General features: G+C 42.6%; 1 protein-coding gene and 1 long non-coding RNA gene across 3 annotated transcripts in view; one reads left to right on the top strand and one right to left on the bottom strand.

The window, feature by feature from the left end:
- Positions 1-27,959, bottom strand: part of LOC139530396 (uncharacterized) — a 91,210-nt gene that overhangs the window by 16,442 nt on the left and 46,809 nt on the right. The window lies entirely within an intron of this gene.
- The window catches only part of snupn (snurportin 1), a 35,676-nt gene continuing 14,875 nt past the window's right edge, over positions 7,159-27,959 (top strand). Inside the window, exons 1-2 of the mRNA XM_071326767.1 lie at positions 7,159-7,280; positions 18,927-19,097. Of these exons, the coding sequence (XP_071182868.1) occupies positions 18,940-19,097 (158 nt within the window). The 5' untranslated portion in view covers positions 7,159-7,280; positions 18,927-18,939. The remainder of the gene's footprint in view (positions 7,281-18,926; positions 19,098-27,959) is intronic.

The raw sequence follows: 27,959 nt of genomic DNA, 5'->3' as shown, positions 1-27,959 counted from the left end.
ATGTTATTTACGTTGAAATGTCCTTGTGGTCTGTCTTACATAGGGAAAACCCGTAGAAGCCTTATGACATGTATCAGTGAGCATCGCATCAATATACGGACAGGTGAGGCAATAGATCCAGTTGCTGCTCATTTTGTACAAGCTGGACATCCTATTAGTTCTCAGAGATACATTGGAATAGAAATGGACAAGAGGTCATGCAGGGGAGGGAACATTGAGATGAAACTTCTTCAAAGGGAATCTTTCTAGATCCACATTGTAACGTCTGCTTCCAAATCACACTCTCAAACACGTAGATCCCCTGAACGCAGCTCACTTTCCAGCCCACTTCCCAGCTCACACTCTCAAACACATAGATCCCCTGAATACAGCTCACTCTCCAGATCCCAATCACCTGAATTCTGATCACCTGCTCACACACCTGTATGTCATTATCACACACTATGTAGTTCAGTTCTTTGCACCCATCATTGTGAGGTATTGTTTGTTTTGTGATATACTTCTATTCGGTGTGCTGGGTTTCCCTGTAATTTACACCTGTGTATGAATGTATTTTTCTGCCTCACTAATGATGCCGTTTGCCTATTCCTTGACAGGCTAAAGTACAATCGGATTTCCTGTTAACCTATTGCCTGATCTCCCGGACGATGTTACTAGCCTTTTCCCTGCCTGTATTGTTGCCTTTTTGGACCCCCTGTGTATGACCTTCTGCCTGCCCCTGGACCCAGATACCTGCCTCCTCCTGTTGTTTTTTACAATAAACACCTGCTGCTGCCTGCGCTTGAAACCAGCCCTCTGTCTCCCATTGTGTTCATTACACACAGGCTCAACACACTGTCTCCTCTTGGCCTTAATGAGGAGTTTGACTTGAAACTGTTTTTATAGTCTAAATTGTGTTTTTTTTATCCTAATTATATGTGAATGTATATTACTGTAAATATTGATCACATTCCCTGTGTATAATCATGTATTTTGATACATTGAATGTTAATATTGGGAAACAATGTTATAAACTTTTTACCTCCTGTTTCAGGAAGTGATGTCACTGAGTACTGCCCCTATATATAGGACCTTCCACCCCCACCTTGGATATGGATGCCTGATGAAGACCTAAGGGTTGAAATGTTGTTGTAAATAAATATCACCTGGGAGCATGAGCAGCAGTGTGCAGCGGTTTCCTTTCTGTTTCCATGAGTTTGCCTACAACTCCAGCACCTGCTGAAAGTACCTGGATGTGCGTACGTTCTTCAGCTTTTGAAAATGTACAGGATGATAATCATTCCAACCAGGAATCATGTACTGGTTCATTTTGATTATGGTGTTAATCCTACACTGGAATGCCAGAAGTTTGATGGCTAATGGGCAAGAGCTCAAACAGTTTATTGAGGAGGTACTAGCCAAACCTGATGTTTTATGTCTTCAGGACACATGGCTCAAACCTAATCTAGATTTTGTATTACAAGGTTATGTTGCAGTCGGTAGAGATAGGATGGCAGGGGGAGGAGGAGGAGGGCGTGCTACCTTTATAAAGTGGGGGATCCCATATAGGTGTGTGGGAGAGGGAGTGGAACAGGAGTATGTAGTGCTAGAGGTGTGGTTGGGAGGGAGAGAGGGGGGGGTTATGGTATTAGTGAACTCTTACAACCCGTGTAAAAGACTGGAGTTGCTGGCCCTTGGGAATGTAGAAGATCAAGATAGGAGACGGGTAATGTGGTGTGGGGATTTTAATGCTCATTGTGAGGGGGAGGGTTACGGACTGATGTAAACGGACAAGTGTTGGAGAAACTACTGGATGAGAAAGGGCTTGTGAGTTTTAATGACGGCCAAGGAACCAGCATTGACCCAGTAACTGGAAATGAATCTGCTCTGGATCTTACTTTGATTTCAAATTCAATGGCAGGCAGATGTAGTTGGGAGGTTTTGGAAGAATCTACAGTGGGTAGTGATCACTATCGTGTCCTGTGTACTATAGGGTTGAGGGAGGAAGAAGAATCAGTAGGAAATGGATTGAGGAGATGGATATTTGGGAAAGCGGAGTGGGGTCAGTTTCAGGAGTTGAGTGAACAGGAGTTGTCTCAGGTAGATCTTAATTCAGATATAGAAACAGCCAATGAGGGAATAAGAGGAGCAATAGTAGGGGCTGCAAGGCAGATGATTCCCATGGGTACAGGGGGGAGAAAGTGTAACGCAGTCCCTTGTTGAGTGAAGAGTGTAGAGAAGCAGTGAAGAGTAGGAAAAACGCTTTCAGAATGTTGAAAAAGTCCCATAATTACCAGCACCTGATTCATTATAAACAAGCACAAGCAGTAGGTAAGGAGAATCATTAGGATAGCTAAGAGGGAGTATTGGCGCCGGTTTTGTGAAAACATCGGCAGGACCACTCCTGTGGGAGAGTTATGGGGGATGATTAAGAGGATGAGTGGGGTCAGAAGAGATTGCAATCTCCCTGTGCTGATAAGTGGGGAGATAGCTGCGGTGAGAGATATGGAGAAGGCAGAGATGTTAGCCCAGGCATTTGAGAAGGTGCACAGCTCCAATAATCTGACAGAAGAGGGGCCGCGTGGGAGAGTGAGGGTCAGAGGAGAACATCCGGGGGTCCTGGATCAGAGAGAGATGGTGGGGGATACATTGAATGGCCCTTTTACTTTGGCTGAGATGAAGAGAGCATTAGCTAAAGCTGGGGTAACATCTCCTGGGAAAGTATTTGGCTTTTACACAGATCTCAGTAACACTGCAATGGGGAACGTATTGGGCTTTTACAATAAGGTGTGGTCGGAAGGGAAACTGCCTGGAACCTGGAAGCAGGCGGTAGTGGTGCCAATAAGGACACCTAGGAAAGACCCAACAAGTCCTTCAAGCTATAGGCCAATAGCGTTGACATCTCATGTACCCAAACTTATGGAAAGGATGATAACGGAAAGGCTGACTTACTTTCTGGAGATTAAGGACTAATGTAACCAGATCAAAGTGGGTTCAGGAAAGGCAGGGGAACGATCCTGCTTTGCTGCAGGAGGGACTGATGTCATTCATACGGAAGGGACAGGCAAATAAGGAGGTGGTGGTAGCCGTTTTCTTTGATGTAGAGAAGGCTTATGATATGATGGGGAAGGAAGGAAGGCTACTTATCAAGCTGGATAACATGGAGGTTGGATGAAGGGTTTTTAACTGGATAAAGGATTTTCTTTTTGGGCAATCAATACAAGTGAGGGTGGGGAGCTCTATTTCAGAAAGCTATGAGGTGGATAACGGTACCCCCCAGGGAAGTGTCATTAGTCCTTTGTTGTTCTCCATTATGATTGATGGTGTATTCTCTAAGGTAAGACCTGATATCTGTTTGCGGATAATGGAGCGCTGTGGAAGAGAGGGAGAAATACTACCCATACAGCCAGAAGAGTTCAAGAAGAGATTAGTGAAGTAGAGCAGTGGTCCCTGAGGTGGGGCTTCAAGTTTTCAGTTGAGAAAACACAGACTGTGTTTTTATGTAGAAGGAAGGATAGGGAGGAAATATACTTGAAGTTGGATGGAAGGAATCTGGAGAGGGTGGAAAGGTTTAGGTTCCTGGGGGTCTGGTTTGACACTCAAATGAAATGGGTGGAGCATATTAACAGAGTAGTTGTCAAAGGAAAGAAAATATTGAACGTGATGCGTTGCTTTTCAGGCATGGAGTGGGGGGCAGATAGAATGACGTTGAAAATGATATAGATACAGTTGAAGTGTCACGCCCTGACCATAGTTTGCTTTGTATGTTTCTATGTTTTCTTTGGTCAGGGTGTGATCTGAGTGGGCATTCTATGTTGTATGTCTAGTTTGTCTATTTCTATGTGTTTGGCCTGATATGGTTCTCAATCAGAGGCAGGTGTTAGTCATTGTCTCTGATTGGGAACCATATTTAGGTAGCCTGTTTTGTATTGTGGGTTGTGTTCACTTTACGGGACTGTTTCGTCTTCGTTCGTTTATTCGTTATTTTGTTTGTTTCAAGTATTCCTATTAAAATGGATACTCACCACGCTGCATCTCGGTCCGACATTTCTTACTCCTCGTCAGAGGAGGACGAAGAATTCCGTTACATGAAGACAGAAGTTTACATACACTTAGGTTGGAGTCATTAAAACTCATTTTTCAACAACTCCACACATTTCTTGTTAAGAAACTATAGTTTTGCCAAGTTGGGTAGGACATCAACTTTGTGCATGACACAAGTCATTTTTCAAACAATTGTTTACAGATAGATTATTTTACTTATAATACACTGTATCACAATTCCAGTGGGTCAAAAGTTTACATACACTAAGTTGACTGTGCCTTTAAACAGCTTGGAAAATTCCAGAAAATTATCTCATGGCTTTAGAAGCTTCTGATAGGCTAATTGACATCATTTGAGTCAATTGGAGGTGTACTTGTGGATGTGTTGCAAGGCCTACCTTCAAACTCAGTGCCTCTTTGCTTGACATCATGGGGAAATCTTAAGAAATCAGCCAAGAAAGAATTGTAGACCTCCACAAGTCTGGTTCATCCTTGGGAGCAATTTCCAAACGCCTGAAGGTACCTCGTTCATCTGTACAAACAATAGTATGCAAGTATAAACACCATGGGACCACGCAGTCGTCATACCGCTCAGGAAGGAGACGCGTTCTGTCTCCTACTGATGAACGTACTTTGATGTGAAAAGTGCAAATCAATCCCAGAACAACAGCAAAGGACCTTGTGAAGATTCTGGAGGAAACGGGCACAAAAGTATCTATATCCACAGTAAAACGAGTCCTATATCGACATAACCTGAAAGGTCGCTTAGCAAGGAAGAAGCCACTGCTTCAAAACCGCCATAGAAATGCCAGACTACGGTTTGCAACTGCACATGGGGACAAAGATCGTACTTTTTGGAGAAATATCCTCTGGTCTGATTAAACAAAAATAAAACTGTTTGGCCGTAATGACCATCGTTATGTTTGGAGGAAAAGGGGGAGGCTTGCAAGCCGAAGAACACCATCCCAACCGTGAAGTACGGGTGGCAGCATCATGCTGTGGGGGTGCTTTGCTGCAGGAGGGACTGGTGGACTTCACAAAATAGATGGCATCATGAGGCAGGTAAATTAGGTGGATATATTGAAGCAACATCTCAAGACATCCGTCAGGAAGTTAAAGCTTGGTCGCAAATGGGTCTTCCAAATGGACAATGACCCCAAGCATACTTCCAAAGTTGTGGCAAAATGGCTTAAGGACAACAAAGTCAAGGTATTGGAGTGGCCATCACAAAGCCCTGACCTCAATCCCATAGAAAACTTGTGGGAAGAACTGAAAAAGCGTGTGCGAGCAAGGAGGCCTACAAACCTGACTCAGTTACACCAGCTCTGTCAGGAGGAATGGGCCAAAATTCACCCAACTTATTGTGGGAAGCTTGTGGAAGGCTACCTGAAACATTTGACCCAAGTTAAACAATTTAAAAACAATGCCACCAAATACTAATTGAGTATATGTAAACCTCTGACCCACTGCGAATGTGATGAAAGAAATAAAAGCTGAAATAAATAATTCTCTCTACTATTATTCTGACATTTCACATTCTTAAAATAATGTGGTGATCCTAACTAACTTAAGATAGGGAATGTTTACTAGGATTAAATGTCAGGAATTGTGAAAAACTGAGTTGAAATGTATATGGCTAACGTGTTTGTAAACTTCTGACTTCAACTGTACATTTATAGAGCTGTTAAGGTCATCAATGGATTATGGAAGTATAGCATATGGATCAGCAGCTCAAACATCTTTAAAAAAGCTAGATGTAATCCAGGCCCAAGTCCTATGAATATGTCGTGGAGCACTCAGGACCTCCCTGGTGGCAGCGATGCAGGTAGAGTTGGGAGAGATGCCGCTAAATTTAAGAAGACAACAGCTAGCCATGACATATTGGGTAAATCTACAAGGACATAAGTTTACACATCCTACAAAAATGGTGCTCCTAGAGTGCTGGGAACATGACCAAATCTGAATACATGCTTTGGGTGGATAGACAATTGCATGGTGAGAGAGATGTTTTTTTTGGGAGGGAGTTTATCCCCTCTGTGGTTCTTCCTGATATCCCACCTTGGTGTCTTCCTCAACTAGTGTTAGATCTAGGGTTCCTTGAGAGGTTAAGAGATGTTGGGGAAGTAGTAGATTCAGTTGTAAGTTAACATTTAAGGACACAATACTATGCTTTCTTGAATATATTCACAGATGGAGCTAAGGACCCTATAACAGGGAGGACAGGAGCAGCTTTTAGTGTTCCTGAGTTTAAGGTGGCAGTGACGAAAAGAGCAACGGATCATTTATCTGTTCACACAATGGAGTTGTTGGTCATACTATTGGCTGCAGAGTGGGTGGAGGAGGTTGAGGCCAGACAGGGTAGTCATCTGCTCTGACTCCTGTGCAGCACTGACGAGCTTAAATTCATGTGTGTCTCAGAGCAGACAGGATGTATTGTACAAGGTTTTGCAGTGTTTGTATATGGTGAAACAGATGGAGAATTTGTGATGTTCCCTCTGGATACCAGCTCATGTGGGAGTAGAGGGGAATGAGGAAATGGATATTATTGCCAAGCAGGCTCTTAAACATCATGATGTTGAGATGGAATTGTCAATCAGTAAAGCATAAACCAAGGGATTAATAAGAACAGTGGTAAGAATAAGAATAAGAGGCAAGAGTTTGGGAAACAGGGAGAGTAAGGGAAGACATCTGTATAACATCCAGGAAAAGGTGGTGGCAGGGAGGTCCTCAGGCCGAGAGAGAAGGGAGGAAAGTGTAGACACACAAGGCTGAGACTGGGACACACAAGGCTAAATAGTACATTGAAAGTGGTGGGGAAACATCCGACTGGGTGTTGTGATCATTGTCAGGAGAAGTTGGAGGCAGTGGAACATGTTCTATTTCAGTGCCAGAAATATGTGAGAGAAGGGGATCGATTGTTATTAGATTTGAGGAGTAATGGGGTTGAAGAGACAGGATTAAGTGAACTGCTGTGGAAATCTTCAGGGGATGTAGCATTTAATTATGTATTTCGTTTCCTTAAGGAGACGAGATTATTGGGTAGGATTTAGACCTTCACTGTCACTGGTCTACACTCCAGTCCAGTTGGTGGCTGTAATGCACCTTAAAGTTGGTTGCCAACCGCCATATAAAACTCACAGAAGAAGAAAGGCCCTGAAACAATACACGACTCCGGGAAGTATTTTGCTTGGCCAACAAAAAATCTGCTGGTAGGAGAAACGTGACATCTCAGCCCGCCTGCCTCGTTCTTCGTCAAGGTAGTTCAAAATCTGGCTAGTTAGCTAACCACTTAGCTAGTCGGTTTATTTATTTTAACAACAGATCGCACAAATGTGAAGAGTTTAAATGCAAGGCAACCAGCCAACTAAAAGTATTTGAATGAATGTTGCGGTCGATGTAGTTAGCTACAACAGCTAGCTAGCTGCTAATGCGTATCCATTTGGTCCAACTTGCTGTTTCTTGTCAAGTTGATACAATGTGACACTGACTGACACCCTCTCAGATGTTACATTTTACATCACCCAGTCGTCGCGCACTAAATTGTGACATGCAGTGAGCAACGTTACAGAACATAGAAGTAACGTTGGAAACAAACGTATCCAGGACATAAATTATTCCCATAGCATCCCGATTCCTACGTCTAACGCTAGCTAGCTCAGCCACAAAGTCAACATTGGCTATATCGTAATGGAAAAAAATAACTTTTGGGCCTTTAATAAAATTTTAGGGTTAGTCATAAAGTTAACATTGTGGTTAAGGTTTGTTTTAACATTTTAAGAAGATAAATTGTAGAAATAGGCAGGGTTTATTAATGGTTGAGCGCAGTGGCGCAGTTAAGCTAAACCAAGAGAGCTAAGGCACCTTTACATGTCGCCGTGTCAAACTTGTTTTTCGGGTAGTCAAATTCTCAAAGAAAAATCTCTGCATGCAGAGCAATGTGTGTTCTTAGCTTATTTTTGCATTTGCTTGTCTGCATTATTCTCCGGGGAAGCAACAGTGGTTAAAAATAAGTGGCAAGAGTTGTGGAACAGGGGAGAGTAAGGGAAGATCTGTATAACATCCAGGAAAAGGTGGGGGCAGGAAGGTCCTCAGGCGGAGAGAGACGGGAGGACAGTGTAGTCACACAAGGCTAAATAGTACATTGAAAGTGGTGGGGAAACGTCCGATTGGGCTCCAGAGTGACACAGCGGTCTAAGGCACTGCATCTCAGTGCACTCAGCAGGCAATATTAACCAGGTGAAATTGTCACTTCTCTTGCGTTTATTGTACGCAGAGTCAATGTATATGCAACAGTTTGGGCTGCCTAATTTGCCAGAATTTTATGTAATTATGACATAACATTGAAGGTTGTGCAATGTAACAGCAATATTTAGACTTATGGATGCCACCCGTTAGATAAAATACTGAACGGTTCCTTATTTCACTGAAAGAATAAACGTCTTGTTTTCGAGATGATAGTTTCCAGATTCGACCATATTAATGACCTAAGGCTCGTATTTCTGTGTGTTACTATGTTATAACTAAGTCTATGATTTGATAGAGCAGTCTGACAGCGATGGTAGGCAGCAGCAGGCTCGTAAGCATTCATTCAAACAGCACTTTCGTGCGTTTTGCCAGCAGCTCTTCGTTGTGCTTCAAGCATTGAGCTGTTTATGACTTCAAGCCTATCAACTCCCGAGATTAGGCTAGTGTAACTGATGTGCGCGCTAATAGCGTTTCAAACATCACTCGCTCTGAGACTTGGAGTAGTTGTTCCCCTTGCTCTGCATGGGTAACGATGCTTCGAGGGTGGCTGTTGTCGATGTGTTCCTGGTTCGAGCCCAGGTAGGAGAGGGACGGAAGCTATACTGTTACACTGGCAATACTAAAGTGCCTATAAGAACATCCAATAGTCAAAGGTTAATGAAATACAAATGGTATAGAGAGAAATAGTCCTATAATTCCTATAATAACTACAACCTAAAACTTCTTACCTGGGAATATTGAAGACTCATGTTAAAAGGAACCACCAGCTTTCATATGTTCTCATGTTCTGAGCAAGGAACTTAAACGTTAGCTTTTTTACATGACACATATTGCACTTTTACTTTCTTCTCAAACACTTTGTTTTTGCATTATTTAAACCAAATTGAACATGTTTCATTATTTATTTGAGGCTAAATTGATTTTATTGATGTATTATATTAAGTTAAAATAAGTGTTCATTCAGTATTGTTGTAATTGTCATTATTACAAAAAAAATAAAAAAAATAGTCCGATTTAATTGGTATCGGCATTTTTGGTCCTCCAATAATCGGTATCGGCGCTGAAAAATCATAATCGTCGACCTCTAATCAACCTATTTCTTTCACTTACTTTCACTTAGCTAGCTAACTATATAGCTAAGTGTCATCTAAAATAACCCTAATTTATATGATAGTTCTTATTTGATTAATGGTGGTCGGACACATCTATGTGAAGCTAGCCACAATAGTGTGGCCTAATTCTACTATTTGTATTCATTTGCATCACTGTCAATGACATACTTTTATTTTGAAGACAGACCGCAAATTCCACTATTGTGCCTAATCCTTATTGTGCCAAGCTTCACAACACACAACCTGGTCAACAGGGTTAAGTAGCTGGTTAGCTATTTATTTTCATGAACTGAAGTTCAATTTCAATAGGCGAACAACAAGTGGATACCTAGCTAATACTTACAAGTATTCCTAAATCATTGCTAAGAGTAATGAAAATGACTGCAGTTTTTATTGGTCATTGTTTTCAGGCTGGTTGTATTGGTACTAGCTAGGTAGCAAGCTAAAGCTAGCTACCCCAGAAGTTGCGGTCGAACAAATTATGCTTTATTACCAACAATGTATTGTAAACACATCGTTCGTGGCCGGTGTTTGCTTGTTTGCTGACTTTTTTGTACAGCTTTGACAGTGCTACTGTATCGTTTTTGACATGCAAAGACCCAAACGGCGTTCCATATTATGTATGTTGTGAAGCTCATAGCAGTGACGCTATTACCGTGTAACTCCGGTAGGTTAACATCGGAAAAATAGTGCACTTGGTAGTGTTAACCGGTGCTCGACCAGTCGGCGGAAGCCAACATCACCCACGACAGAGAACGGTTGATTGTCTTGGCTTTAATGGATTTCGCCTTTGAGTTGTCTCGCTGAAATTTTGTTAATCTTTCAAATCATTGCTTGACTTGTTGAATGCTCGATCCACATAGCAGACATTGAGTGCTGTGTTGCATGTGGCGTCATGAGTCATGTGCATACCTATATAATGTAGGTACGTCAGCTTTGACTTCTGGTTTGCACATCTGCGTTAAACTAGACATGTAACAACACATCCGCCACACTGATCCTCAACTCAGGGGGGGGCCCTCAGGGGTGCATGCTCAGTCCCCTCCTGTACTTCCTGTTTGCTCATGACTGCATGGCCAGGCATGATTCCAACACCATCAAGTTTGCCGATGACACAACAGTGGTAGGCCTGATCACAGGCAACGATGAGACAGCTTATAGGGAGGAGGTCAAATACTTGGCCGTGTGGTGCCAGGACAACAACCTCTCCCTCAACATGATCAAGACACAGGCGATGATTATGGACTACAGGAAAAGGAGGACCAAGCATGTACCCCTTCACATCGATGGGGCTGTAGTGGAGTAGGTTGAGAGCTTCACGTTCCTTGGTGTCCACATCACCAACAAACTATCATGGTCCAAACATACCAAGACAGTCGTGAAGAGGGCACGACAAATCCTATTTCCCCTCAGGAGACTGAAAAGATTTGGCATGGGTCTTCAGATCCTCAAAAGGCTCTACAGCTGCACCATCGAGAGCATCCTGACTGATTGCATCACTGCCTGGTATGGCAACTGCTCAGCCTCCGACCGCAAGGCGCAACAGTGGGTAGTGTGTATGGCCCAGTACATCACTGTGGCCCATCTTCCTGCCATCCAGGACCTCTATACCAGGCGGTGTCAAAGGAAGGCCCTAAAAATGGTCAAATACTCCAGCCACCCTAGTCATAGACTGTTCTCTCTGCTGCCGCACGGCAAGCAGTATTGGAGTGACAAGTCTTGGTCCAAAAGGCTTCTTAACAGCTTCTACCCTCCCAAGTCATAAGACTCTTGAACAGCTAATCAAATGGCTACCCAGACCCCTCTTTTACGTGGCTGCTACTCTGTGTATTATCTATGCATAGTCATTTTAACTCTACCTACATGTACATATTACTTAAATTAACTAACCGGTGCCCCCGTACATTGACTCTGTACTGGTACCTCCTGTATATAGTCCCGCTATTGTTATTTTACTGCTGCTGTTTTATTTACTTTTATTTTCTATTTGTTTTTTAATTTTTTACTTAACCAACAATGCAGTTTTAGAATAAAGAAGTGTTAAGGGCTTGTAAGTAAGCATTTCACTGTAAGGTCTACTACACCTGTTGTATTTGGCGCATGTGGCAAATAAAGTTTGATTTGATAAAAAAGGCACAGCACACCAATATCAACCTCATTCCAACTGTAAAGAATGGTGGAGGTAGCCTCATGGTTTGGGGCTGCTTTGCTGCCTCAAGGCCAGGACAGCTTTCTATCAGATGGAAAAATGAATTCCCAAGTCAATCAAGACAATTGCAGGAGAATGTAAGGCTATCTGTGCGCCAATTGAAGCCCAACAGAAGTTGGGTGATGCAACAGCACAATGACCCAAAACACAGTAAATCAACAACCGAATGACTTCGACAGAATAAAAAACGAGATCTGGAGTGGCCCAGTCAGAGGCCTGACCTCAACCCGATTGAGACGCTGTGGCATGACCTCGAGTGATTCACACCAGACATCCCAAGAATATTGCTGAACTGAAACTGTTTTGCAAAAATTCCTCCTGACCGTTGTGCAGGTCCGATCCGCAACTACAGAAAACGTTTGGTTGAGGTTATTGCTGCCAAAGGAGGGTCAACCAGTTATTAAATCCAAGGGTTCACATACTTTCCCCACCCTGCACTGTAAATGTTTACCTTGTGTGTTCAATAAAGACATGTAAATGGTTTATTCGTTTAAGCAGACTTTTTGTCTACTGTTGTGACTTCTTTGCAGAAATCCAGGTAATTCCAAAGGGTTCACATACTTTTTCTTGCCACTGTAACTGTTCACCCAATTCTTAACCCTGTCCCTCCATCCAGTGGCTTGAGGGAGGTCTGTCGAATGCTCAGTCTGCTATGCGTGCATCTGTTCGCCCAACGACCTTGGTAAAGATTCCGCTCAACCAATAACTGCTGATGACACTGCCGATTAGCTTGGATAGCCTCTCTGACTTTAAATCTCATATGGGGTGTTGCACTTAACCTTTATACGATAGGCATTTTGGTATGAGATACTAACCCTGAAATTGGTCTCTCTGAAACGTGGTTAAATGAATTTAGTTCAGATTATGCCATTGAACTAAATGGTTAGAACATCTTTAGGTGCGACAGGTAAAGAAAGGTGGTGGAGTGGCCATTCATGTTACATTTTAATTTTGTGGTGACTCAATCTCTTAAAGCTGAAATATGTCACTTTTTGGTCGAATCAACCAAATTCAGATAGAAATGTTATAGATCTGTCATTCTCATTGAAAGCGAGTTTAAGAAGCGCTAGATTTGTTCTGTGTGCACCATTTCTATGCTTACCGTTCTTAAGTTTTGTGTTTGCGTCTTTTACTTTCAGTGTTGTACGCCAGCTTCAACCAGCTGAAAATAAATATTTTGGTTATGGGAAAATATATTTCAGAGGTTTAATGGTACAATGATTCTCTACACCCCTTAAACTCAACTCTGGAAATTTTTAAGCCAGTTCCACTGCATTGTTCCCCTCTAATCAGGGACTGCTTTAAACCTGGGACACTAGGTGTGTGCAATTAGTTATTAGGTAGAACAGAAAACCAGCAGGCTCCGGACCGTGGGGTAAGAGATGAGTACCGCTGCTCTACACTATAGTTGCTTGTTTTGTCACAATCTGAAATTGGGTGAACTATTAGAATTTTAGCAACTGGGAAATGGCGGAGCCATTTCTGCATAGTGCATATTTTTGATATTTCTGTTACGAAGCAATTTGAGCATTTGTTTACTGGAAGTACATTTATTTGTTGCGTGTGTCTATCTCCCTCCTGCCATGGTGGATGAAGTTTAGAACTTTATCTGATATACTAGTCCCTTTAATGGTTTCTTAACTGGTCATTCTGGGTGATTTAAAATATTGATTAGTTATCACCAGCCTCAGATCATTTAAAGAGTACCTGTATTGATTTGAACTTAAAAGGATACTTCAGAATTTGGCAATTAAGCCCTTTGTCTACTTCCCTAGAGTCAGATGAACTTGTGGATACTATTTGCATGTCTCTGTGTCCAGTATGAAGGAAGTTAGAGGTAGTTTCGAGAGCCAATGCTAACTAGCGTTAGCACAATTAATGGAATTCTATGGGTATCTGCTAGCAGAAACAATGGTTTTAATCAAATCAATTATTGTAGTAGCAGCTAGGCTAGTCCGCGCGCAAGATTAGAGTAGGCCTAATAAAAAATATTTACGGAAGAAGCCTTTGACTCTACTGAACTGCCACCGTAGGCCTATACAGCACAGCTATTGGTAAGGAAGCACACAAAGTTTTGGATTAGAAAGAGAGCAGGCCGGGGCTCAGGCTTAGAATATCCATGATGTATTTATTGGAGTTAATGACCTCACAATAAGCCAGATTTGAGTAACTTACATTGTGGTGCTGAAACTTGAAGCAGCAGCTGCGGCAAAATCAATTGCAAATGGACAATTATGCCCAAGTCGAGTGGGCATAATTCATTTCAGCCATCTATATTTTAATTAGACTTCACTTACAAGGGCTTTGTGTTGGAGCTTATTTTTCCCTATTTAAGAAATAAGAGGTAGGCCTACCTGTTTGACAGACAAAATTAGGCTATATGGTGCTATAAACAAGATGGTGCCGACAGACATGGCAGCTCTGCTTCTAGCTCTTTGCAGTGTATATATCTATTTTTTGTGTTATTTCTTACGTTATTAGCCCAGAATGTTTAGTGTTATTACATACAGCTGGAATTAACTTTTGGATATCAGAGTGGCGGTAACTCACCAGCATTACGACCAGAAATACGACTTTCCCGAATTGGATCCTTTGTTCTTACCCCCCAGGGCAATTGAACTTATCCCAGAGGCTGCTCCAAGACGCTGCCGCCGGAGAAAGAGGTATTCGGAATGGACTTTTAGTCCGACTCAGGTGTGCTCACCATCCACCGCTTCCGAGTATATGACTCGCTAATGTTCAGTCTCTGGACAATAAAGTAGACGAGCTCAGGGCGAGGATCTCCTTCCAGAGAGACATCAGGGACTGTAACATACTCTGTTTCACAGAATCATGACTCCCTCCGGATATACTGTCCCCGTCCATACAGCCATCTGGGTTCTCAGTACATTGCACAGACAGGAATAAAGAACTCAGTATATACATATGAAGAATGAAGGCGGGGGTGTATGTTTCATGATTAACTACTCATGGTGGGATTGTGATAACATACAGAAACTCAAGTCCTTTTGTTCACCCGACCTAGAATACCTCACAATCAAATGCCGACCGTATTACCTCCCAAGAGAATTCTCTTCAGTTATAGTCACAGCCGTGTATATTCCCCCTCAAGCCGATACCACAATGTCCCTCAAGCTACACTGGACTTTGTGCATACTGGAAACCACATCCTGAGGCCACATTTATTGTAGTTGGGGATTTTAACAAAGCATATTTGAGGAAAACCCCAGCAAAGTTCTATTAACACATTGACTGTAGTACTTGCGCTGCTAAAACGCTCGATTACTGCTACTCCCCCTTTCGTGATGTCTACAAGGCCCTCCCTATGGCAAATCAGATCGCGACTCCATTTTGCTCCTCCCTTCCTATAGGCAGATACTCAAACAGGAAGTACCCGTGCTAAGGTCTACTCAACGCTGGTCTGACCAATTGGAATCCATGCTCCAAGATTGTTTTGATCACGTGGACTGGTATATGTTCCGGGTAGCCTCCTAAGAATAACATTGACATATACATGGACATGGTGACTGAGTTCATCGGGAAGTGTATAGGCAATGTTGTTACCACTGTGACTATTAAAACATACCCAAACCGGAAACTGTGGATAGACGGCAGTATTCGCGCAAAACTGAAAGTGCGAACCACTGCATTTAACCATGGCAAGGTGACTGGGAATATTTGTTGAATACAAACAGTGTAGTTATTCCCTATGTAAGGCAATCAATCAAACAAGCAAAGCGTCAGTATAGAGACAAAGTGGAGTCGCAATCCAACGGCTCAGACATGTGGCAGGGTCTACAGATAATCACAGATTACAAAGGGAAATCCAGCCACGTCGCAGACATTTTAAGTGAGTTAACCCTCGCAAGGCTGCCAGCCCAGACGGTATCCCTAGCCGCGTCCTCAGAGCATGTGCAGACCAGCTGGCTGGAGTGTTTATGGACATATTCAATCTCTCCCTATCCCAGTCTGCTGTCCCCACATGCTTCAAGATGTCCACCATTGTTCCTGTACCCAAGAAAGCAAATGTAACAGACCTCAAAGACTATCGCCCCGTAGCACTCACTTCTGTCATCATGAAGTGCTTTGAGAGGCTAGTTAAGGATCTTATCACCTACCTTACCTGACACCCTAGGCCCACTTCAATTTGCATACTGCCCCAATAGATCCACAGAATGCAATCAACATTGCACTGCACGCTGCCCTATCCCATCTGGACAAGAGGAATACCTATGTAAGAATGCTATTCATTAACTATAGCTCAGCCTTCAGTGCCATAGTACCCTCCAAGCTCATCATTAAGCTTGGGGCCTTGGGTCTGAACCCTGCCCTGTGCAATTGGGTCCTGGACTTCCTGGCAGGCCGCCCCCAGGTGGTGAAGGTAGGAAACAACACATCCACTTCACTGATCCTCAACACGGGCCCCACAAGTGGGCCTGCTCAGCCGCCTCCTGTACTCCCTGTTCACCCATGATTGCGTGGCAACGCAGGCCTCCAACTCAATCATCAAGTTTGCAGACGACACAACGGTGGTAGGTCTGATTACCAACAATGATGAGACAGCCTACAGGGAGGAGGTGAGGGCCCTGGCGGAGTGGTGCCTGAAAAATAACCTCTCCCTCAATGTCAACAAAATGAAAGAGCTGATCTTGAACTTCAGGAAACAGCAGAGGGAGCACACCCCTATCCACATCGGCGGGACCGCTGTTGAGAAGGTGAAAAGCTTCAAGTTCCTCGACGTACACATCACTGACAATCTGAAATGGTCCACCCACACAGACAGTGTGGTGTAGTAGACACAACAGCGCCTCTTCAACATCAGAGGGCTGAAGAAATTGGCTTTGCCATTAAGACCCTCACAAACTTCTACAGATGCACAATTGATCGTCCTGTCGGGCTGTATCACCGCCTGGTGCGGCAACTGCACAGCCCGCAAACGCAGGGCTCTCCAGGAGGGGGTGCGGTCTGCCCGACACATCACCGGGGGCACACTGCCTGCCCTCCAGGACATCTACAGCACCCGACGTCACAGGAAGGCCATAAAGATCAAGGACATCAACCACCCGAGCCTCTTTCTGTTCACCCCACTACCATCCAGAAGGCCAGGTCAGTACAGGTGAATCAAAGCTGGGACCGAGAGACTGAAAAACAGCTTCTATCTCAAGGCCATTTGACTGTTAAATGGTCATCACTAGCCAGTTACCACCCGGTTACTCAACCCTCCATCTTAGAGGCTGCTGCCATATATACATAGACATAGAATCACTGGTCACTTTAATAATGTTTACGTACTGCTTTACTAATTTCATATGTATATACTGTATTCTATTCTACTGTATTTTAGTCAATGCCACTCCAACATTGCTCGTCCTAATATTTTATATATTTTTAAATTCCATTCTTTTACTTTATATTTGTGTGTATTGTTGTGAATTGTTAGATACTACTGCATTGTTGGAGCTAGGAACACAAGCATGTCGCTACACCCGCAATAAAATGTGCTAAATATGTGTATGTGACCAATAAAATTTGATTTGATATCCATAGATTTGTCAGTCAATTCCTCCACCCACCCTGCACTCTTCCAATAGCCTAACTCCATGTCAGTGAAGGGCTGTTAAGTTAAAACTTGAATGGAGGGGGTATGAGAGGCTATGCCATGGATTATTCTTTAAATTCTTCAAGCTTTGTTAAGTTGGTTGTTGAACATTGCTAGACAGCCATTTTCAAGTCTTGCCATAGATTTTCAAGCAGATTTAAGTCAAAACTTTAACTAGGCAACTCAGGAACGTTCAATGTCGTCTTGGTAAGCAACTCGTGTGTTTTACGTTATAGTCCAGCTGAAAGGTGAATTTGTCTTCCAGTGTCTGTTGGAAAGCAGACTGAAAACGGTTTTCTCCTAGGATTTTGTATGTGCATAGCTCTGTTCCGTTTATTCCCCCCCCCCCCCCCCCCCCAAAAAAAACTCCCTAATCCTTGCCGATGACAAACATACCCATATGCAGCCACAACCATGCTTGAAAATATGAAGAGGTGTACTCAGTGTTGTGTTGCATTTGCCCCAAACATAACATTCATTTCTTTGCCACAGTTTTTGCAGTTTTACTTTTGTGCCTAAGCAAGATGCATGTTTTGGAATATTTTTATTCTGTTCAGGCTTCTTTCTTTTCACTCTCATTTAGGTTAGTATTGTGGCGTAACTACAATGTTGATCCATCCTCAGTTCTCTTGTAACAGCCATTAAACTCTGTAACTGTTTTAAAATTACTATTGGCCTCATGGTGAAATCCTTGAGCGGTTTCCTTCCTCTCCGTCAACTGTGTTAGGAAGGACACTTGTATCTTTGTAGTGACTGGGTGTATTGATACATTATCCAAAGTGTAATTAATAACTTTACCATGCTCAAAGGGATATTCAATGTCTGCTTGTTTGTTCAAGCATGGGGGTGGCATATTTTCGGACAACTCAGAACATTGGACACCGCGTTCAGCCAAGGGTTTGCAACATCCTAAATTGTTAGAAAATAGAAGAAAAAAAATCATAAAGAAAGTACTCATATTTGTACTGTTTTTTCCCCCCCACCTTCTTGCCATTTAAAGCTAGTTTTAAGGAGGAAAATGATTTAGGCCTAACTACTTACAAAAAGTATGCTTCTGATGAAGAGCTACAAAATAATGTAAATAGCCCTTTTGTTCTTAACTGATTTGCCTAGTTAAATAAAGGTTACATTTTCATTTAAATGTTTTTAAATAAAATGAACTATTTTACATTCCCTGCAACCAACCATAAATGTTTCCATGGCCAAATATTCCCAGATTTTCCTAAAACAGCCACACGTGGTCTCTCATTTCTCCATAATCAAATTTTGCACAAGGCAAAAGAGTAGGCTCGGTGCGCATTAATTGCTCGTTCGGTGCAGCAGACTGCAGGGGTGTAGTGTTGCCAGGGCGTCCTATCAGCCACGGTGTGTGTTTCATTGACCTCTTTACTGCATCTATCCTTATTGTAAGGTTCCAAACGTTGCACTGACTTCATATAGCATATAATTGATTGACTTCCACAGAGAGCTTGTATTATATGTGCAAATAGTTTGTGATGGGAAGAGGTACATGACACATGCCAAATTGCCTGGGGTGGTGACACTATATGCACTATAGCAAATTAGCTAACGATTTTGGCATATTGATCAGACAACTTGCATTATCATCCAGTTTGAGTTTGGTAGCTCTGTTGTCAGCTCCATATTGCGCTCTAGTAGAAGTGGCTCCTTGATATATCAAGGGTCAGCTGAGCTCACCACACACCTCCCTAACTCATGCCTTTGTGTGTATTTCCAGGCTCACCACCACCATGGATGACCTCACCCAAGCTCTCTCGGCCAGCTTCGCCGTCTCGAAGGAGGCCAACAGCACAGCGGCCCCCCACCCACGGATGGCCCAGTACAAGACCAAGTTCAGCGTTTTGGAGCAAAGCGAGCGACGGCGGCGCTTTCTAGATCTGCAGAAAACGTTAGTTCCCTAACCAATTACAGGCCAAGTCCATACACAACTTGGCCTACTAGCCCCTAACCCCTAGGAACTTCATATGGTTGTGGGCAGCTCCATCCTGCCCTCTAATAGGCTATGTGGTTTTCAACGGATGGCTTATTGCTAGCTGCTAATGAATATATCTGACTGAAGCCCTGTAGCTGTAAGCCTGCACATCCATATCAGACTCATTACATAAGGTCAGACAGTTTAAAGGTCATTTATATCTGGACGAGTCGGAAAAGGTAGCCCTTACCTGGACACTGATAAGCTTCTAAATTGGAATGCATTGGCTGTACAGTAACATGCTATACATGACATCAGAGCTCAGAGTCTCCGCTTCACAAATCTGTATGGGTTTTGACTGACAGCCGTTCTAAATTTGAGCTCCGCACACGACAAGAAGTTGCCCCCATCCCTCCAGCTAATTGGGCAAATTTTGCAAATGTTTTGTTTAGGGATGCACCGATATGAGATTTTTGGTTGATACCGATATGAGATTTTCCTTGCCAAATAAAACGATACCGATAACCGATTTCTTTTGAAATTTTAGCGGCCTTTTAAGCATTCTAGTACAGTTAAATAGTTAACACACACACACACTGACCAAAAAGTTGTTTTGTTGGCATTTACATATCTCACCATTAGCAGTAAAACATAATCAAAACCTATTTCTTTCACTTACTTGCTGTGCTGTTTCGTTGTTCATTTGATCAGTCTCAACCAGGATTTCATCATACATGTCAAGCAGTGAAGTTTCAGCTCTGTCCGTGGCCTCTCTTCCTCGGTGCGCACTATCAGTGTGTCCGTTTCCATCTCCAGCTGTGTCTGTAACATTTCACATAAACCCTGTTTCTTGTCTGCATCAAAGTAGCGGTCTTTGTACCTAGCATCGAGCATGGTGGCGAGGCTCAGAGAGAATGCCACGAATCGCTTGTTCACAGCCTCTAGTAGAGTACTTTTCCAAGTTAACCCCACGGTCTCTGTTGGTATTTTTGTTGAGCAGGCGTTTCAATGCCATTACAGAGGGTATCACGTCTGCTGCAGACACAGTTGAGCTTAGTTCTCGAGTCAGTTGTTTGAATGGAGCTAGGAGTTTTGAAGATTCACACATGTTCTCAAATGCCATTGAACTGGCAGCAGTGGTATGAGAACCAGCACATTCTTGAGCATGCAATCCGGCTTTCCTCAGTACGAAATCCTCGTCGACCCACTGTGCTGCGAGACTCCGCATGCTCATGGGGCTGACATCGCAGGTCAAATGTCAGCCGTGAAGCTAATAGCAGTGACGCCCATAGCAAAAAGTACATGGATGTGAGTGTCAACAATACTGTGTAACTCCAGCAGGGCAACATCTGAAAAATGGTGCCTACTTGGTAGTGTGTACCGGTGCTCGACCAGTCGGCGAAAGCAAACATCATCCACGACAGAGAACGGTTGATTGTCAAGGGCAATGAATTCCATTATCTTGGCATTAATGGATTTCGCCTTTGAGTTGTCTCGCTGAAATGTCATTACTCTTTCAAATGACTGCTCGATCCACACAGCAGACATTGTGGGCTAGGTTAGGAATGCTGTGTTGCACGTGTAGCGCTATATTTTTCGTGTTTACATTTTTTATTTTTTTTTAAATTTATTTTAAACATAAAAAATATATATATATAATTAAAAAATAATAATAATAATTTTATATCGTGCATCCCTAATTTTGTTGTCTGGGTGAGCAGACACATGCACATTTGTGGCCTGCTGGAGGTCATTTTGCAGGGCTCTGGCAGTGCTCCTCCTTGCACAAAGGCGGAGGTAGCGGTCCTGCTGCTGGGTTGTTGCCGTCCTACGGCCTCCTCCACGTCTCCTGATGTACTGGCCTGTCTCCTGGTAGCGCCTCCATGCTCTGGACACTACGCTGACAGACACAGCAAACCTTCTTGCCACAGCTCGCATTGATGTGCCATCCTGGATGAGCTGCACTACCTGAGCCACTTGTGTGGGTTGTAGACTCCGTCTCATGCTACCACTAGAGTGAAAGCACCGCCAGCATTCAAAAGTGACCAAAACATCAGCCAGGAAGCATAGGAACTGAGAAGTGGTCTGTGGTCACCACCTGCAGAACCACTCCTTTATTGGGGGTGTCTTGCTAATTGCCTATAATTTCCAACTTTTGTCTATTCCATTTGCACAACAGCATGTGACATTTTTGTCAATCAGTGTTGCTTCCTAAGTGGACAGTTTGATTTCACAGAAGTGTGATTGACTTGGAGTTACATTGTGTTGTTTAAGTGTTCCCTTTATTTTTTTGAGCAGTGTATTATTCCACCATTATTTAACCAGGTAGGCCAGTTGAGAACAAGTTCTCATTTACAACTGCGACCTGGCCAAGATAAAGCAAAGCAGTGCGACAAAAACAACAGAGACACACATAAACAAACATACAGTCAATAACACAATAGAAAAATGTGTATACAGTGTGTGCAAATGAAGTAAGGAGGTAAGGCAATAAATAGGCCAATAGTGGCAAAGTAATTACAATTTAGCAATTAACACTAGAGTGATAGATGTGCAGAAGAGGATGTGCAAGTAAAAATACTGGTGTGCAAAAGAGCAGAAAAACAAAAACAAATATGGGGATGAGGTAGGTAGTTGGATGGGCTATTTACAGATGGGCTGTGTACAGCTGCAGCGATCGGTAAGCTGCTCTGACAGCTGACACTTAAAGTTAGTGAGGGAGATATGTCTCTAACTTCAGTGATAAAAAAAAGAAAAAAAAGATTCAATTCGTTCTAGTCATTGGCAGCAGAGAACTGGAAGGAAAGGTGGCCAAAGGAGGTGTTGGCTTTGGGGGATGACCAGTGAAATATACCTGCTGGAGCGTGTGCTACGGGTGGGTGTTGCGATGGTGACTAGTGAGCTGAGATAAGGCGGAGCTTTAGACTTATAAGATGACCTGGAGCCAGTGGGTTTGGCGACGGATATGAAGCGAGGACCAGCCAACAAGACCATACAGGTCCCAATGGTGGGTAGTATATGGGGCTTTGGTGACAAAACTGATGGCACTGTGATAGACTGCATCCAATTTGCTGAGTTGTGTTGGAGGCTATTTTGTAAACGACATCGCAGAGGTCAAGGATCGGTAGGATAGTCAGTTTTAAGAGGGTATGTTTGGCAGCACGAGTGTCATTATGGCATGAACAGCTCTGTAAGACAAATAAGTAATTCCGGTAAATTTCAAGAACTTTGAAAGTTTCTTCAAGTGCAGTCGCAAAAACCATCAAGCGCGAAGATTAAACTGGCTCTCATGAGGACCGCCACAGGAAAAGAAGACCCAGAGTTCTCTGTTGCAGAGGATAAATTCATTAGCGTTACCAGCCTCTCAAATTGCAGCCCAAATAAATGCTTCATAGAGTTCATGTAACAGACACATCTCAACATCAACTGTTCAGAGGAGGCTGCGTGAATCAGGCTTTCATGGTTGAATTTCTGCAAAGAAACCACTACTAAAGGACACCAATAAGAAGAAGAGACTTGCTTGGGCCGAGAAACACGAGCAATGGACATTAGACCGGTGGAAAATGTCCTTTGGTCTGATGAGTTCAAATAAAAAATAATAATAATAATTGGTTCCAACCACTGTGTCTTTGTGAGACACAGAGTAGGTGAACGGATTATCTTCGCATGTGTGGTTCCCCCCGTGAAGCATGGAGGAGGAGGTGTGATGTTGTAGGGGTGCTTTGCTGGTGACACTGTCTGTGATTTATTTAGAATTCAAGGCACACTTAACCAGTATGGCAACAGCAGCATTCTGAAGCGATACGCCATCCCATCTGGTTTACGCTTAGAGGGACTATAATTTGTTTTTTAACAGGACAATAACCCAACACACCTCCAGGCTGTGTAAGGGCTATTTGACCAAGAAAGATTGTGATGAAGTCCTGCATCAGATTACCTGTCCTCCACAATCCCCCTACCTCAACCCAATTGAGATGGTTTGTGTTAGCATCTGAGGTTATTCATCAATAACACAGACCCCAAAGCAAATCAGGGGAACAAAATGTATTTGAGCAGGACAAATCATAGGTGCTATGCTGAAAAGTAGACGTTCAGTCTTCCCTTCAGTTTTTCTCCACAGAACAAAGGACAGGATGCCACTTATAACCCCCCCACCCTAGCCTGGGGCTGGCCAATCAGAAGTCGTTGCAGGACAACATGGCCAAATAACAAGTATCTAACTCCAGACTCAATGTACAGACCATTGAGAACGTGGCCCACGTAGCTCTGAGTTCATGACTGACATCCCACAGATCTTAAACAGATGTTGAACTGAAAACCAACTCCTATTGATCGTTAATCCTTGTCCTCTCGTCCCCTGCGTTGTGTATTTATCTTCAAAATATTCTTATATTTGGGATAAGTTGGACCGCAGAGTGAAGGAAAAGCACGTAACAAGTGCTCAGCATATGTGGGAACTCCTTCAAGACTTGGAAAAGCATTCCAACCCTACCTTGTCACAACACAACTGATTGGCTCAAACGCATTAAGAAGGAAAGAAATTCCACAAATTAACTTTTAACAAGGTACACCTGTTAATTGAAATGGATTCCAGGTGACCACCTCATGAAGGTTGAGAGAATGCCAAGAGTGTGCAAAGAATTGCTACTTTGAAGAATCTCACATTATAAAATATTTTGATTTAATTTTTTTTGCTTACCACATGATTCTATATGTGTTATTTCATAGTTTTGATGTCTTCACTATTCTACAATGTAGAAAATAGTACAAATAAAGAAAAACCCTTGAATGAGTAGGTTTGTCCAAACTTTTGACTCGTACTGTATGTAATATTTCAGTTTTTTGAATTTGTATAAACATTTCTAATAACCCGTTTTTGCTTTGTCATTATGGGGATGTTGTGTGTAGATTTGAGGGGGGGGAACAATTTAATCCATTTTTGAATAAGGCTGTAACGTAACAAAATGTGGAATAAAGTCAAGGGGTCTGAATATTTTCAGAATTAACTATCTGATTGACATTGCGGTTGCATAAGGGCTCGAAATTAAGGGTGTCCCGCAAACAAATTCTTGGACGTTCAAGTCAACTCTGGGACGATGGTTACAAAGTTCAACAACCACGGTCAATCCCAAAATGTTAAAACGTATGGGACTGATGGAAGAGATCTGAACATTTAGCTTAAAATGTTGATAAACTATTATTTCTACACATTATAAGCACAAATGTACCAAAATGCAAGTAGCAGGAAAACACTGTTCTGATGCGCACCGCACATGCCAGTGGTTTCATATGACAGAGAATAATTTAGAGGGTAGTTCTAAAGATGCATCAACTAGCATGGGTTGCTAATATGGCTATTATTGTGACTTTGGCTGTTGAAAACGTTGATTTAAAAAATAAATAAAAAACAGAAGAGAAATGCTGATTTCAATGGCACATGAAGTGTTTATCAAATAATTCCCTCAACATTTCTATGGTCGGATTTTGGCTATGCTACTTTGAAGCAAGTTAAGAAATGCCTCAAATGACCAGCTTTCAAACTATTTATGGTTTGAAAATGCTGTCTGTGCCTCGAGCTCAGATTGCAAGGTAGTGATGTGCGGTGGGCAACAGGCACTGACCTTTCTCTCTGCTCTTGTGACCATTTGATCTGAACAAGTATGTCGACAGAATCAAGTCTTGACATGTTTAATGTGAAACATCCTACATTAAATTTGTGAAATCTGACCGGTGACTACATCTCTTATGTAATTAAAAGTCAAGTTTGGATTCATTTTCTGCTGCCTCCCTCATGTCAGCATCGGTGTGCACATAAGGCTATAGCCAATGCGCATATCACCTTTACCATGTCGTGTCTTTGCTATCGTTAAATTGAAGACTTACTAGTTTTTATCATAGATTCCTATAATTAGGGATTACGCCATCACTTGAGTAATAACGAAACTAATTAACTATGAATTCGAGGGCACCAGGGAAAGTTATTAGATTACAAGGTTATTATTTCCCAATATAACCTTTCAGATATTTTCCTATCTGATCAATGGTCTTCTAATTAAATTTGTATTTACTCTACCTTACGTCAGTCTCATTCCAAACGTCGTAAATCGCTGATCTGCACGAACCCAGTCTTCACTATGAGTCATCCATACATCAATTGTCTTAATTAGTTAGTAATAAATAAATGATTTAATTCACAGAAATGCATAAACAAACAAACTTAAAATAGTTACATGAAATGGTGGAGGGAATATGCCCTAGTGGGCTAAACCGGCATGGCGGCTGTTAGACAAAGGGAAAGTTGCGTTCGACTAAGAATTCACTACAGAGTCCATAACTATAACAATTGACATGCTAATCCTTACACATGAACGCTCACTCATTCGGGAACAATTGCAATCAATATATATATAGTTACGTCCAGTGTGTGTGTCCTTGGTCGTTGGAGAGAAGTTCGTTTTGGTTGGAGTGAAGTTCTGTCTCGGTTGTTGATTGTTCAGAGTGTCATTCGTTAGAGAATGGATGTTTCGGCGGTTGTCTTTCTTCGCGTTCAATGATACCGAATTCCTAGCTGCAGACTAGAAGTCAATATCAAAGACTTGTTATGATTCGTATAAGAGTTTTAACCACGTGGGATGGTTAAAAGATTCAGCAGTCTGTTCTCAAACCTTTGTCCTCTCGTGATTGAGAGAAACATGGTCTGGGGTAATTTCTTAAAAGTTGGCTTTTATTCAGATAGCAGAGAGGGGTGGTCCCATGGTCTCTGACCGAACTGGCTCAGGGGCGGTCCTTGGATTTAGTTCAAATACAACCGGGAGTTGTATTTCCTTCATTAAACAGTTCAACATCATATTATACAAACAGTATCATACTCACTCATTCATTTTATACAACACACAGATGTAAACTTCATATCTGAGGTTATTATATAAACAGCGGTATGGTAATGTGGGCCCACAGTCTCTCCTGAGTTTCTCACATGGTGACCAATGGACATGTTAATAGCTGGACTCCCCACCGGCCTTTAATACTTTTTCCGGAACATGAAATCTGTTCGTACCTCAAGTTCTGTGAGGTGGAAGAGAATTCCTTTGTCCTGAAAGTTTACTCTCTCTCTTAATACTGTTTAGCCATGAGGAGATCCTCAGGAATTTACAACGTCTCTCTGTGATCACAGCATGGGTTGAAGGAGCAAAGGGGGAGGCAGGGAGAGGGGGATGGGGTTTGCTATACCCACGCAGGCAACGTCATGACAACCATGTAGGGCAATTATTTAAGCACATTTAAAGCAACTATTTTCAAATATTATTCCAATGTTGGCCTTTTTAGAGGTACATTTTTTTGGGGTGTAATTCTGGCTCAGTTGACAGACCCATTCATCTAGTTCAGTAGGCCCTGTACTCTTATTTGCCTATTAAATCACTGTTATGCACAAAACAATGAACCATCATCATTGTGTGTTCTCCCAGCTTCATGGATTGAAAGAGGTGCGTAATTCCAGTCCATATAATAGGCCTACAGTATGGATAGCCGAATCACCGATACAATTCCTACCTCAAAGCTCTGCCCCTTTTTTTGTGCGCTGTCGGGAGCACCATTCGGACTGATATAAATTGCTAGTTGGACCATAGGTTGGGAGCATTACAATAATTTGGGTCCGGGGCTGTTGGAACCGAATCTGTTTATTTATACCTAGCTTAACAAGTCACCCAATTAATACAGTGCCTTGCAAAAGTATTCAGACACCATGGATTTGTTCAAATTTTATTTTGTTACAAAGTGGGATTAAAATGGATTTGTCTTTCTTTTTTTTTTTTTACAATATCTACAAAATACTCTAACGTCAAAGTGGAAGAAATATTCTGTCCCCGATACATACAGCATCTGTAACGTCCCTTAGTCAAGTGTTGAATTTCAATCACAGATTCGACTACAAAGACCAGGGAGCTTTTCAAAGCAGTGATTGGCAACAATAACAAATCAGACATTGACTATCCCTTTTAAGCATGGTCTAGTTAATAATTATGCTGTGCGTTGTATTAAATCACCCAGATACCTCAAAGATAGTCGTTCTTCTGAACTGAGATGCAGGACAGGAATGAAACTGCTCAGGGATATTACCATGAGGCCATTAGTGAACTCCATGGCTGAGGGGACAGAACTGAAGATGGATCAACAACATTGTAGTGACTCCATAATACTGACCTGAATGACAGAGTGAAAAGAAGACAAATCTAAAAAATATTCCAAAACATGCATCTTGTATGCAACGGCACTAAAGTAATACTGGGGGAAAAACATTGCAAAGGGATACACGTTTTGGCCTAAATACAAAGCCCTATGTTTGGAGCAAATCCAACACAACACATCACTTAGTAACCACCTTATTTTCAAGCTTGGTGGTGCCTGCACTTGGTGGTGCCTGGGACTCTACTACTGGAGCCTGGACTTCCTAAGGGCAACTCTGAGTGGTAAGGGTAGGCAACACATCCGCCACGCTGATCCTCAACACGGGGGCCTCCCATGACTGCATGGCCAAGCAGGGCTCCAACATTAAGTTAGCTGATGACATAACAGTGGTAGGCCTGATCACCGACAACGATGAAACAGCCTATAGGGAGGAGGTCAGAGACCTGGCAGTGTGGTGCCAGGACAACAACCTCTCCCTCAACGTGAGCAAGACAAAGGACCTGATCGTGGACTACAGGAAAAGGAGGACCGAACACACCCCCATTCACATTGACAGGGCTGTAGTGGAGTAGATTGAGAGCTTCATGTTCCTTGGTGTCCACATCACCAACAAACTACTATGGTCCAAACACACCAAGACAGTCATGAAGA

The sequence above is a fragment of the Salvelinus alpinus genome, chromosome 9 (genome assembly GCF_045679555.1).
Source record: "Salvelinus alpinus chromosome 9, SLU_Salpinus.1, whole genome shotgun sequence".
NCBI classification, from domain to species: Eukaryota; Metazoa; Chordata; class Actinopteri; order Salmoniformes; family Salmonidae; genus Salvelinus; species Salvelinus alpinus.
The sequence above is the reverse complement of the archived record's forward strand: the minus strand, read 5'-3'. Positions and strand labels throughout refer to the sequence as shown.